This window comes from Phasianus colchicus, chromosome 26, assembly GCF_987193195.1.
Source record: "Phasianus colchicus chromosome 26, bPhaCol1.hap1.1, whole genome shotgun sequence".
Lineage (NCBI taxonomy): Eukaryota > Metazoa > Chordata > Aves > Galliformes > Phasianidae > Phasianus > Phasianus colchicus.
In genome coordinates, this window is record NC_143461.1 from 4,120,588 (window position 1) to 4,134,389 (window position 13,802).

At 42.0% G+C, this 13,802-nt stretch overlaps 1 protein-coding gene and 1 long non-coding RNA gene across 2 annotated transcripts; one reads left to right on the forward strand and one right to left on the reverse strand.

Annotated features, from left to right (window-relative positions):
• Positions 1-673: 673 nt before the first annotated feature.
• Positions 674-12,899, reverse strand: DHX8 (DEAH-box helicase 8). The gene is made up of 23 exons (XM_031600809.2): positions 12,702-12,899; positions 12,375-12,460; positions 12,085-12,157; positions 11,726-11,811; positions 11,127-11,236; positions 10,718-11,023; positions 10,273-10,417; positions 9,728-9,931; positions 9,328-9,415; positions 9,083-9,180; positions 8,840-8,987; positions 8,418-8,599; positions 7,873-8,067; positions 7,449-7,634; positions 6,726-6,936; positions 6,219-6,400; positions 5,852-5,992; positions 5,418-5,573; positions 5,085-5,222; positions 4,614-4,742; positions 3,843-4,039; positions 3,510-3,689; positions 674-2,989 (listed from the first exon to the last, which is right to left on the reverse strand). The coding sequence occupies exons 1-23, from the start codon at positions 12,811-12,813 to the stop codon at positions 2,770-2,772; spliced, it is 3,573 nt and encodes a 1,190-aa protein (XP_031456669.2). The 5' UTR covers positions 12,814-12,899; the 3' UTR covers positions 674-2,769.
• A 19-nt stretch (positions 12,900-12,918) lies between these two features.
• Positions 12,919-13,781, forward strand: LOC149914976 (uncharacterized). Its single transcript, XR_016460003.1, has 4 exons — positions 12,919-13,058; positions 13,133-13,202; positions 13,295-13,371; positions 13,618-13,781. It is a non-coding gene; the product is annotated as an uncharacterized LOC149914976 (long non-coding RNA).
• Positions 13,782-13,802: the final 21 nt, after the last annotated feature.

Below are 13,802 nucleotides of genomic sequence, written 5' to 3' on the forward strand. Positions count from 1 at the left end.
ACAGAGCCCACAGGGTCAGGCAGGGACATCCCAGCACTTGACAGAGCCCCAACCAAACTGATTTTTGCCTATCCAAAAGCCCAGTGTAGTTCAAAGATCCCAGTACAAATGAATTAAACGTGAGTTACTAAAGAGGGAACAACAACAACAAAAAAAAAGCAAAACCAAAAAGACCAACTACATAAACAGGCCAGCAGGTACAGTTTTGAAGCATTTGCATTAATGCACAACATAGAAATTATGAAAATTATGAAAGAAAGCAGTGCAAGGATGCACATCTGAGCACAGCTGAGCAATGCCTGTATTTACCATTGGTGCTGCAGGGGCTCTGGGTGCTCTGCCCAGCTCTGATCCTTGAGAGGTTTCCCTGGATTTGTAGTGAAGGTCACACATCCATGCTCAGAGGCAGCTCACTGCAGGAGGACCCCAGGGCTCCAGTAGACACACAGAGGACAGAGTTGGCAGCTGTGGCCCTCAGCACTGCTCAATATCACCTTGTCACCCAGCAGCTCCTCTTCCCCTTGCTGGCTCTGCTCAGGTGCACCAATCTGACAATGGATTTCCATCAGCAGAGTTTTCAGACACTGGCAGTGAGGCAGAACTTGGTGGTAGAAATGAATGGTAACACTTCCAAAACAGCCAGAAGCCACCAGGATCCAATTCTTTTCCACCTCTTTGCTTTTATTCTGGCCAAAGGGAACCGTTGTTTCAAAAAGAGAAGAGAAACTTTTCTGCATTCAAGGATTCCCTCCTTTCCCTCCTGAACACAGACTGCTGGCCAAGCAGCTCCACGAGCTCCAGCACCATTTTCAGCCCAGACCAAGCAGCACAACGCAGCTCCAGCACAGAGACACCAGCCCAAGGATTTATGCAGGTGACAGAAAATGCACACACAAAACACGTGTGCTAAAAAAATGGGTACTCACTGTATTCCCAGCTGGCTTGAAGAGAACAATACATTCATAAATGAAAAATTCCACACAAGTGCTAATGGGTCGACATCACAGCCCTCTGCAATTGTCACAGAAAGCTCATGGAAACTGAATTACTACAAACAAAGCCCCTGTTGTATAAGGAGCACTTTGCTGTCACACTGGCTCTGGTAACAAGCCCATTAATGAGGCTAAAGTAGTTACTATAGCAGATGGAGCACGTGTGAGGGCGGCTGTAAAAATCACATTTATCTTTCTTGCATAAAGGGCAAAAGGTTGGACTTCCAGGAAGAAATAAGACATACAAAATAAGATATAAAAACATATATAATATATACACATATATATAAACCAACCATAGCTTGATGCAGCTCACTAGCACAAGCTGGAGGCAAATAAGTCTGCTTGCCAACCATTGGGGAATGGCACTCATTGCAACCCTTCAGTTTATTTGTGAGTTATTCACTCCCTGTATCCTTTCCCCCTTTACTTGTAGCTAATTCACTGCTAAGCTTGTTCTCTGCCAGCGGGCAGAAGGAAAATGGCTCAGAAGAGGATTAGACAACTGTATCTGCACAGTGACACAAGGAAAATAAACAGCCTCCAAATGTACAAAGTTTCTAATTCTATTTAGCTCTGTAAAGATGTAACAGCAGGGAAGAGCTCAGGGTATTTATATAACATAATAAAACAGTATATACAACAACCCTGTCCACTTTTGTACATAGATACAACACATCTCCTTTCAGATTAAAGCATATTTCTTGGTGGCTGGGTACAGAACAACCAGCCAAGTTCTTTCTACTCATTTAAACAACCTTAGCAAACAAAAAAGTTGGAGATCTCCATCTATGGCACCAAATAAGTTTCATCTGTTTGCAACAGAAAAAAAAAATAAAACAATTTACAGATACCTCCAGCATGACATAGTGCACACTGGGCAGTCAGATCTGCTCTTAAACAGGGAACTGTTACACCGTGTTTTACAGACATTTCAGCTGTAAGAGAATATTCTATTGAAAAACCAACAGTTGTGATGTCACCAAGCATTGTAAGTGGAAATAAAACACATGACACATTGTAGAGAAAGTCCAAACATCTGCAACCACTTATGCTCATAGACAGAGCCGTGCTACAGAGTGGATGTGGTTAATTATCATTTGATATACTAGCCTTCAGCACATAGGAGATGGTGAGGAAGGATAAGACTTGCAGTCTGACCTGTGCCATTATCCAAGTGTAACAGACATTCTAGCTGAGTTTCAAGGGATCTTTCCTGCATTATTCCAAAGCCATAGATACTAAATAGCTCATTGCAGAAGGGACAAAAAGTGAACAGGAAAAATGCAGAATAAGCAGCTCCCTCAAAACAGCCACTGTCTGAGAGTGTAAGTTGAAATAAGTCCCTTAGCAGAGTAAAGAAATAAATCTGGTCATTCCAAACAGTGAGGTTGGTTAGCAGCTATTTCTTAACCACTGCCTTTTTATTGTTGTTGCTCTGCTCAGATTTCTGAGCCTTAAGGTTTTGTCTCTAAAAAAAGAAAAGAAAAAAAAAATGGGAATGACTCAAAAAGTGTTTCAAGGACCGTTTTTGAAGTGATGCAATACAGAGGACATTTGTCACACTGCTGTAGAAATCTGAAGAGCAGCTGACATAAGCAAGCACCGCCCCCTTGTGCTTTTTCTCTGAAAACACCTCTTTCCTGTCAACTTTGTAAGTAAACTCCAATTGCAAGCGTTCTAAAAGAAAGGACACTTGCTTTTGGATTTGCTTTTGGACACAGCAGTCTAAAAATCACATAGAAAAGCAGTCTGTTTTTGGAGGAGGGCAGGGAGGTTATCGGCGTCGGAACGCACGCGATATTCTCCAGGCGTTGGGCTCCTCGTAGCGGTTGTACAGAGGTTCAAGCCTCTGCTGCTTCTTCTGTTTGCTCAGTTTGGTTGGATCTGAAACCTTGAAGAATGCTGGTGCAAATTCCACCAGCCAGCGGGGATCAATGGTTGTCACTTCACGCATGTATTCCTTAGTGGTCAGCACCAGTTCGTGATACACCACCCTGTGAAAAGAGACAGGAATTGGGGATATTGAGATCTCAAAAAAATAAAAAAGAGGCACGTCAAGGGCTGCACTGCATCTCTGATTCTTCCCTTGTCCAACACAACACTCCAAAAGAACCCTCCAGAAGAAACATTTCTTTTTCCTCTCCTACCTCTTCAGCATAGAAATGTTCCATTCAGTCCAAAACAACTCATTCTCTTAACATTCCACAAATCTCAATTCCACAAACAGAAACACAGAACTACCACTAATTCAGTCCCAGCTTTGGTTCTAAACAAAGCCCTCATGCCTGCAGAGGCACAAATTCTAGCAGTAGAAAGAGCCAAAAGCAGATATGAAACTTCTCTCACTCCAGTCACTGCAGAAAGTCAGAAGCCTACACCTCGATTTGTATACTACAAATAGTGCACACAACAGGCTTTTAAGTTACGGAGTTTGAACTGAAACAGGAAATTACATGATATCCTTTTTCTTACATCCATTAGACAAGAAAAAAAACCAAAACTATGACACCTTACCATTCTGGCTGCCTGTTGAAGAGAGCACTGGATGGGTGAATATAGACTACTTGTTGATCAATGAGCGTTCGATAACCCTCCTGAGGATCCTTCTTTGCTGCATTTCGGAAGAAACCACTGCAAATGGCCTTCTGGACTCGAACTGTTGCCTTGCCACAGGACACCACATCCAGTTTGTGCCTGCCAGAAAAGAGTTAAGGAGAAAAAAGAAAAAAAAAATCAGAATTCTCCATATCCAAGTGGAGCCACTATCATCAGATTAATAAATTTTATTCAGTTACTATAGTATAAGAACACTACCAAGTCAGTAGCTGTTCCTCTGGAGATGCTCACCTGTCCATAATGCCCAACATCTGCTTGCGGATGTCCTGTGCCCTGCGTAAGGAGCGGGCTTGGATAAAGTTTTCATAGCACCAAGGATTGGAAAACTTATTGTTCTTCCAGGAATTGTACACAGCCAGCAGAGTGAGGTGGTCACCTTCTGTCTGATGGAACTTGGCTTTCTTCTGATCAGCAAGTGCTTGTTTATCCTAACACAGAAAGTATGCATCCATCACTTACATCTTAGCAGAGGTACTGAAGCAGTGGCTTTGACCCTGCTGCTCTTCCAACCCCTCCCCACTTGTCCAATCTGCTCATCAATCATTAATTAGACACTGTATTACATAGTTAACTTCATTTTGGTCTAAGTTGCAGCAGGCCATCCTAACAAAGAACCAATGGTTTCAAGAGGAGTCTGCTGCAAAGGAATCCTACCACAGCACAGCCTGCTGCTTGCTGACTTAAAAGCAATCATCAGTGGCTTGTCCTGAAGAAATACATTCCATATGTGTGAAAATGACAAAGCCATTCTGATCTGCAGAGCTAAAGCTGACTTGGTTTAGGATTATACGTATTTACTGGGAAAAGAAAAAGACTTGTAACTTCCATCTTCCCACCTGCAAAGAAACTACTAGCATCCCCCCAGCTACAGTGTCCAAAAAAGGTATCAGATATGCAATGCATGAACCAACAGGTTTGTTTTGGCAGATATCTCACTCCCTAAGACCTAAGGCAAAACACATTCATATTGTAATAGTGCTTCCTCTCAGCAGCAATCCTTACCTTTGGCCTGTAGAACACATTCTGAACAGACAGCATGGAGACTATTGTCAACATTTCCTCACTGCATCCCAGATGTACAGACATGATCAACATTTTACACAACATGGGTTCCAAGGGGAATTCTGCCATCTGCAAAAGAATTGTTTCAGAGTACCCTGAAAAGCCTTAAAAAAATCTTGAGTTCCCTCAGTGGAATAGAGAAAAGCTCTTTCTCCTAAGCTTTCTCATCAAAACTGTGTGTATTACCCAGAATAATTATATTCAACATTAAATTATTTGTCTATACACACACTCACAAGGATATCTCAACACTTACAGGAAATTATTTCAGATATTCATATAAGTAACCTTACGAATAAGCAAAAATAACAGCTGATCCTTAAAAAGCAGAAAATACAGAACAACTGCTCCATGTCACCCTCTAAATACTGGCAATCCAGACAGCACCAAGAAGTATTTCATTTAGCCTACCCTGCGCCCAAGTCGAGTGAGTAATCCCTCATCATCCAGAGCTCCCAGAGTGTACAGCTGCTCCATGGCAGTGATGAGAGTTTCCATTGGGGGAGCATCCATAAAGTCAAAGGACAGCAAATCATTGATGCCCATAGCCTAAGCAGATGGAGTGGAGAAGAGGCAAGTTACAACATGGAGGAGAAGGAAGACACCAAACTCCAGCCAGTGATACATAAGCATCAAAACAAAACACTAACTTCAACTGACTGAACCACCAGGGTTGAGACAGAATCTAATTCACTGAAAAGTTTATGATCAGGCTGATTTGCTGAAAGTCAAAGAAATACCCACCTTGAGGGAGAGTACTGTACTGGCTAAATTTGTTCTCTGGATTTCAGGCACGTTGGTTGTTAGCATTTCATCTCGATAAGCACGCTCTGTGTACAGCCTATAGCATTTCCCAGGTCCTGTTCTCCCAGCTCTTCCTGCTCGCTGCTTTGCTTGAGCCTAAAGGCAAAAAGGCATGTCAGCAAACAGGTGTAAACAGGTACCATTAAAAAATGTGAAATAAAATAATTATTCACCATTTTATTTGTTGCAATAGAAAAAAAAGATTTCCAATACATCCCAGAAAAGTTACATTTTCCTTAGCATGGCCACAAAGAATCTCAAGGAGTTTTCAAAAATGCAGTTTTATCTTGCTTTACTTTCATGTGCTTGGATTCCATACCATTTAAATGCATGTTAACAGCAGGAAATAAAAGCATTGAGTGCAGAATGCCTACCTGTGAGATTGGTGTAACAACCAGCTGGTCAATCCCAGTCTTGGAGTTGTATACCTTCTGTTTCACAAAGCCAGGATCGACTACATAATATATTCCATCAATAGTAAGCGATGTCTCAGCAATGTTAGTGGCAATAACAACCTACAAACAACAGCTTGTTTCAGTAACCACTTTGTATAGGCATATATGGAACCAAAAACATTCTCCATGCTATGTAAAAGCCACCTTTTCTCCAAAAGTACTTCCCTTTGTTTGAAATAGTGACTATAAGGATCGGAAATACTAAAATAAGTATGATCAGCACTGTAATATACCCAACTATTAAAATATACCAGGAGAAAATGAAGTCATACTTAGCTGAAATTACCTTTCTGCTTCCTGGTGGGGCTGGGTCGAAGATCCTGGTTTGCATTTCGCTGGGTAAGGCTGAATATACCGGGAGGATAATCAGCTCTGGAACATCAGGTCCCAGAGATTTCATCCTTTCATAAAGGATCTCACAGGCTGTGTCAATCTCCTCCTGGCCAGTTAGAAACACCAAAATATCGCCTACAAAGGAAGTAAAATATGCATAGAATCAACTATGCTTAGTACAACTCCTGTATTACCACATTTCCATAGGACACCTTTCCATTTGAAGCAGAGAGCCCCACTTTTGCTAGCTCCCTCAGCCAGAAGCAACACACTTTAATCTTTCACCCAACATCTTTAACATTTTATTTACTGTATTTGCAAACAACAGACAATAGTGCCAAGGGCTCTGTTCTGCTCCTGTTACCAATTACATTCAACGAGACAGAAAGATATTGCTCATAGGCTACAGTTCCTCCTATCAACCAGACTCACCATCCATACATCATGACTCTCCACTCACCTGGTGGTTCGGTTAAGTGGATCTGCATTACTGTAATCAGACTAGCATCCAAATAATCTGTCTCTGGCTCTTTTGTGTACAGAATTTCGACTGGATATGTTCTGCCAGGAATTGTGAAGATTGGAGCCTCATAGAAATACTGAGAGAACTTCACAGCATCCAGTGTTGCCGACGTCACTATCAACTTCATATCCTGCCGTTTCTGCACTGTCTGTGGCAGAAAAGAAAGTTCTCAGGTCATTTATTGTCTTTGAGACAACTAACATACAGCAGTTGACTTCAGTCAAAGAAATATTTCGTATTTAAGAAAGAAATGTGACCAGCTGTCTCAGGCAATTTGACAAATAATTGGGTGGCTCATTCTAGCATTGAGATTTTCAAATAATCAGCCACTGAGGTCACATTTCAAACCTTCCTTAGCAGCATCCATCACAGAAAGCTTTGGTCAGAGAATGAAGAGCAACACAATAGCGTTCCTCTGCTCATCCAATATTAAGAGCGCCTTGAAGAGCTGAAGCTTTTTGTTTCTGTTGAATTTTGCTTGCTTTATCTTCACACAGAGAAAAATGCGGACTACAAATTATTAGGAACATAGCTTTGCTTCTTAGGAAACTCAGTACTGAAGTGAAATTAATCTGTGTGGCCTTTCCTTTCCCATTGGGCTCCTACCTGTGTATAGCACACAGAGGACATCAGAGCAATAAAAATCAGATATGACATTACCTTCTTCAGGAGTCCAAAGAGCACATCTGTGTGAATTGTCCTCTCATGGGCTTCATCCAGCATAATAATGGCATACTGAGTCAGATCAGGATCTATCAAGCACTCTCTCAGTAACATACCATCTGTCATGTACTTGATGACAGTTTCAGGGCTAGTACAGTCTTCAAATCGAATGGTGTAGCCAACCTAACAGGAAGAGTTGAATAGAAAACACACCATTTTTACATTAAAACTGAATCTGCACCCAAAAGAAATAATTACCACCATTAGTTCTTAGTTTGATTATTCTGCCAGCCAATTTTACAGCTTACAATGGAACACACACATGTACATTAGCAAAAAAAACCCAAAACAGCTCCACTATTGATTTCCTCCTGCTTTTCTTCATGATTATTCTGGCACATTGTTCAACTCTGAAATTCACCTCTTGCCCCAAACAGCAACCAAATTCTTCTGACACTCTCTTCGCAACAGACATTGCAGCCACTCTGCGAGGCTGAGTGCATCCAATCTTTCCTCTTGATGTATACCCTGCCTCCGCCAGGTATTGGGTTATCTGTGTTGTTTTCCCAGATCCTGTCTCTCCAATAACAATCAGAATCTGGTTGTCGTGCACAGCCTAGAAAAGATCATTAAAAATACATATATTAACAACTTCAAAAATGAGAACAAGCAAAAATAAACACGGACTAGACTGAAAACCTACTTTTCTTGCTCCAGCTGACCCAGACCAAAAGTGATATACTCTTACTGAAAGAGTTTGCAAACTTCTCAACCACACAGCTGACAAATCTGTTTTCCCATGTGATTTTAGTTTTAATTTTGCTTTACTAACATATATATTTGTAAATAAAAATAATTACTCTGAGCTACAGCTCTGCTTATCAAATGGTTATTCACCGACTAACAAGCTAAAACAACATTTGTATCAAATTACTGCTTGTTCAAACATCATTTCAAGAGTCTTACTTGTATCAGCTGCTCCTTCAGTCTGAAGATTGGGAGACTTTCTCTCTGCTCAATGATAGAAAGCTGTGTCTTCTTACCATAAGAGGCTTTATTGCCACCAAACGCATGTTTCTTCCACTCTGGGATATCATTGGGCATCATCCCAATACCTCGCATATTTGCAGCTATTTGTCTTCCATCCACTAAAAAAGAAACAATTTCATTATACATTTAAGCTCCTATCGCTTCATCATCCACACCTTCTATATTTTTCTTGTGTGTTTATGCACTTTCAAAGTTCCTGTAGGTCTACCCCCTCTATTACATCAATTTCCAGGCTAAAAACAAAATAAAATTGTTCACCATCCATCTTGCTGTTTAGTAATGCATCCTCAACTGCCACAAAAAATGCACGGTTCACATTTAGATGTGTTCAGGCATACCATCAGGGAGAGGATCCACCCAATGTGTGTTGAGTCCCATGGGGATAGAATCCATCTCTGCTTCTCTTTGGGCTTGTTTAAGTTCCCTTCTTTCTTTAGCTAAAGCACTCTGCATCATTGCAGCCTGGGACAACGAACCATCTGGATTCTGAAAAGCAAGAGAAAAAATTAAAATTTCAAGTGCTCCCAATTAAATCAATTAAATAAAGAGTACTGTATTTAATCCTAAAGATCTCTTCTTACCTTTACTATTTTTATAGGACTCATATCCATGCTCTGTTTAGTATGACCTCGAAGGAATGGTGGTTCCTCTTCAACTAACTCAATCTCAAGATCTTCATCTAAAATCAAGAAGTGGTAATTTTAATAGAAAGTTCTAAATGTTTGAAAATTGTAATACGTTTCATATTCTTTTCACAGCAGAAATGTGATACTTTATGTCCAGAAACATAAGGAATTAAGAAGCATAAGACTACTTAGAAACCTACCTTCTTCATCATCAACTTTAGGAAGAATCCCAGTCTCCTCATCAAAGTCAGGAAACTCTTCCTTAGAAAGCACGTTAGCAGCAATCATCTAGTAAGAGAATGAATAAAACATGAATTTATCCCCATGAACAAAAACAGCTTACACCCATGAGGTCTCAGTTCTAATGATACTGTCAGACTTGCAAGCCAGGAATAAAGGAATGTTCTGATTTCAAAGCAAAGGACCATTCCTTTGTTCAGGACATTCTCACATTCTGGACACATCTCCCCACGTCATCAAGCCTCAGAACAGTCTTTCTGTTACTCTGCATAGCATAAGCATGATACAGCTGGCCAAAAAGTCCCATGAGAAAACAGCAGACTCTATACTTAGAGTCAAAGCATAAATTAAACTAGGTACCTGCTTTATTTCCCATTTCTCTGGGTCTGAAATTCGGGTGAGCCGTTTCCGTTCCAAGGTATCATCCTCCACCTCCGGGGCATTCACCAAGGACAGGTGACTGGGTCTGTCTGGGTTTCTCATAGAAGTTTCTTCATTGGTTTCTCCAACCAAATTTCTCCTCCGATTTGGATTTAAGTCTTCTCCAGTGTCTTGATCAACATCCTACATCAGATAGATTAATTAGACAGCTCTACCTGTGTTCCATCTAGACAAGTATAGCAACTGCTTGAAGTTTCATCAGTCGCTCAGGTGAGTGTCAAATCAAAAAAACTGTTTGGACTATTACATCAGAAACACACAAAAGAACTAAAGAAAATGAATATGAGATAACAGGTTACTTAAAAAACGAGTTACAGTTCCCTAACTTGAGGAGTTACATGTTAGTATTCACTAGCAAGATAACAAAAAGAAATGCAATCTTTAAACATCTTAGCATCCCAAAACTTCTACACTAAGCACCACAGAATGGATTCCACATCCAGTGGGATGTGACAATTCCATACCTTCATGCTCAGGCTGGTTTTGGATCCAGTAAAGGATAACACTTTGACCTTTACTCTTTGACCTTTGCTCACAACATCAGCAACGTTGGCAACACGTCCTTCTCTTCGAAGCTCTGAGATGTGGACCAAGCCCTCCCAACGCTTCCTGTAGGTGAAACACAGCAATATGAGATGCTGAACGTTATTACTCAGATGGTCCTTCAGATCATTCAGAGTCTGGATTAAAATATTTTGTTGTCAACTGATTGTCTGTGTATGTTCGTAAACTGTTTTTTGTAAAAATAGTTAACATTCTCCTCTGTCTACCTTATTTTTCTGAAACAGAACTTCATTTTAGCAATAAAACTCAGTGTACCTTTTTGTAGCACTGTAACTTCTTAAAGACACCAGCAGAAAAAAGCAGAGACAGAACAGTACCAGATTTGTTGCAATTATTATAACATACCTCAGACCTTCCAGCTGCACAAAGCACCCAAACTGCATTATACTGGTGACTTTGCCATTGTAAATGTCTCCAATGGAAGGCTCCTCAGGTGGTGGACGGTCGACATGCTTGTCTCTCCATCTCTCATTGCTCTTCTCAACATACTTGTCTCGATCCCTACGGTCCCTACTTGGACTCCTGCTCCTGCTCCTTGAGTAGTATCTAGATTTACCCCTGTTCCTATCCCGAGTCCTGGAACGAGACCTAGAGCGAGATCTGTGCCTTCGTTTCCTGTCCCTGCTCCGGCTCCTCCTCTTTTTCTTTGCCCTTAACAAACAAAAGAAAATATATTCACACTGAAATTCCACAGAGCAAGCAGGCAATATTAACTGCCAATATCCATTCCCTTAAAGATGAATTAAAAACACACCGGTGTTCACTGTTCCTTTGTTTGCCTTGCCTGTCTGCACTAGGCATCAGAGCTTCAAGTTCTTTAAGTGCATCAGCTGCCACTTTCACATCATCTTCATCCAGCATATTCTACAAGAACAGAGAATCATTCTATAAAACAGCTGAGAAAAAAAATCTAATTCACCTACAGAAAAAATTATCTCATGCATTTCTATTCAGAAAGAGTACAAATTAAAAGAATACAAGTTATTAAAAAAAAAAAATCAGAATATATGATAAGAACAGATGAAAAGCGTAACAAAGTTATTCTTATTTTGCCACAATAGTGTGCCAATTCTGCTTTTACATGAAAGATAGCTTCATCCCAACACCTCAAATTATTATTGAGTTACAAAATGTAAGTTTGTAGAAGCAACTGTTTGTAACAGTTCGTGATGACTACATTCAATAATATCAGCCTTTGGGCTCTTTTATGTTTTATTTCTCAGTCTGCTCTTATTCATGCTTTGGCTGGAGATACAAACTCTAATGTGAAACTTGAAATAAACAGAGACATCAAAAAAGCCACAAACTGTGTTTTTGCACACTCTTGAAAGAAAACTGAAATCATAACCTTACCCTAACGCTGGGATTGTCTGGCCTGCAAAGGGCTGGAAATAATTCCTTCAACCTTTCCTTTTCCGACTTGGGTTTGACAACGGCCTCTGATTGGGAGATTAATAAAACAAACAAACAAGAAAGAGTCAAAATGATTTCTGCTCAGCCTTTCTGAAATTAAACATGAAGTTTCAGCCGAATACAAAGGTTAATACAGATCTTATAGATTTTAGAATACTAAAGTATATTGCTCCGTATAAATACAGACAAATATCTATTGTCTCTATAAATACAGACAAAAACTGCAAAGGATTTGAGAGTAGTTTTGTTATTTTTGTTTCTTTTTACTGAACTGATGAAAGGGAAAAGACTTCACTCACCTTTACTTGTGGATGGTTTTGATGGAGGCCGCATTGTCTGTATGAGGCGCAGCAAGTTACTAATAAGGGAATCCTAGAAAAGGAAATGGAAAGCTTAGATCTAAGAAGTGATAGCATTACTTTTGTTCATTATTACAAACCACAATAGAGGGGTAAACAAGAGAGCAAAGAAAACAGAAAAGCTGAATATTGCATAGCTCTGCAGTTGAAAAAAATCAGCAGCCAATCCCCACACCTCTCTGATAAATCAGGACAAAGGAATACACAAAAAGCATTCAGATCTCACTTACAGTGAACTCAGCCCCATTCTTTTGGAGAACAGCTTTAAACGTGTCAAACGTGGTGTTTTTCTCGGCGAGATTGATCACAAATTCGGCTACAAAGAAAGAGCACAAAGTCAATCAAACAGCGCGAGGGCAGTGCCTAGCTAGATCCATCTATCTACAGGGCAGCGCCTTCCCCTTCTAGGAGTTCACATCAAATTTCGTCACAATGTTTCTTCGGAAGGCTTTTTTTGTTTTTTTCTGAGTTCCAAAGGCCCTACGCTAAAGGCGTTATGGCCGTCAGGCCCGGCTACAACCGCCCGCCCCCCGCAGCTGCCGCCCCGCCTCACTCACCCAGGTCCTTGTCGTTAATGCCCAGGTGGTTGTCGAGCTCGGTGCAGACTTTGGAGACCAGCGACAAGTACTCGAGCTTGGCGAGCTCCTCTAAAGCCGCTAGATCCGCCATAGCTTCCCCCGCATACCCGGAGCCACTTCCGCATCCGGGAGGCACCGGAAGTCGGGCTAATCATAGAGAGGATGTGGGTGTGCTAGAGCGGCTCGCTCCGGAGCCAATCAGCGCAGGCGGTGGGCGCTCGGGGCGCAGGAAGTGCCCGTTGCTAGGCGACGCGTGCCGCCGCCATGTCGGCCTTCCACTGGGAGGCGAGGCGCAGACAGGCGGCGCTGGAGCGGCGCAGGGCCGCGCTCCTACGGGTGCGTGTAGGGCCGGGGCGGGGCCGGGGGCGCGGCGTTGGGATGGATCTCATCGCCCCGTCTGTGCTTTGCAGGCTGCGGGTGGCTCCAGGATGGATACCAGGCACGGCACCGATAGCGGCGCGACGCAGGCCTTGCAGCCCGGTGAGCAGAAAGCGGCCCCGCGGTCCCGGGGTGAAAAGAGGGGCTGAGAGCCGGCCCCAGCCCGGCTCAGGGCTGCTTCGTTCCTGTCACAGAGCCTCAGCCCGGCCGCTGCTGCTGCCCGTGTCATCATGCTTCGAACCCTAGTGCCAAGCTGCCCAACCGCTTCTCGGTAAGGAGCTCCTGAAAAAGCTGGAACGCACGTGAGAGCCACGCAGGACACGTTTAGATTTGTGGTGTTACTGTTTTATTTTGTGCTTAGATCGTTGAGGAGATGGTTGGTAATTTCTTCCTGTAGGCTTAGTGTGAATCGTGCAAAATGACTCCTTGAGCGTTTCACACGTACAGGAAACAGAGCAGAACATCATGCAGCGCTGTGGTACAGAAGAGACAAAGTAATTTCCCTTTGCATCTTTAGGCTGTACAGTACATGCAACAATGGTGAGGACCAAGAGACTCCCAGACCTCCACCACAAGCAGAACGAACCCAGCACCGCCTGTGTACAGCACTAAGGGCCATTTCACCAATGTCAGCAGCAAAAGCTAACAGCTAAATAAAACAGCATTGCGCCTCAAAGGGAACAGTCTCTCTTAAGCAGTGAG

What these genes read in the sequence shown, in the direction of transcription:
- DHX8 (XM_031600809.2), bottom strand. Translation starts at nt 12,813, where the DNA reads ATGGCGGATCTAGCGGCTTTAGAGGAGCTCGCCAAGCTCGAGTACTTG. An exon ending in CAGACAATCCCAGCGTTAGG is followed by an intron (nt 11,237 to 11,725) that starts GTAAGGTTATGA and finishes CTGTTCTTGTAG; the next exon opens with AATATGCTGGATGAAGATGA. An exon ending in GTTGCTGTTTGGGGCAAGAG is followed by an intron (nt 7,635 to 7,872) that starts GTGAATTTCAGA and finishes TCTTCCTGTTAG; the next exon opens with GTTGGCTACACCATTCGATT.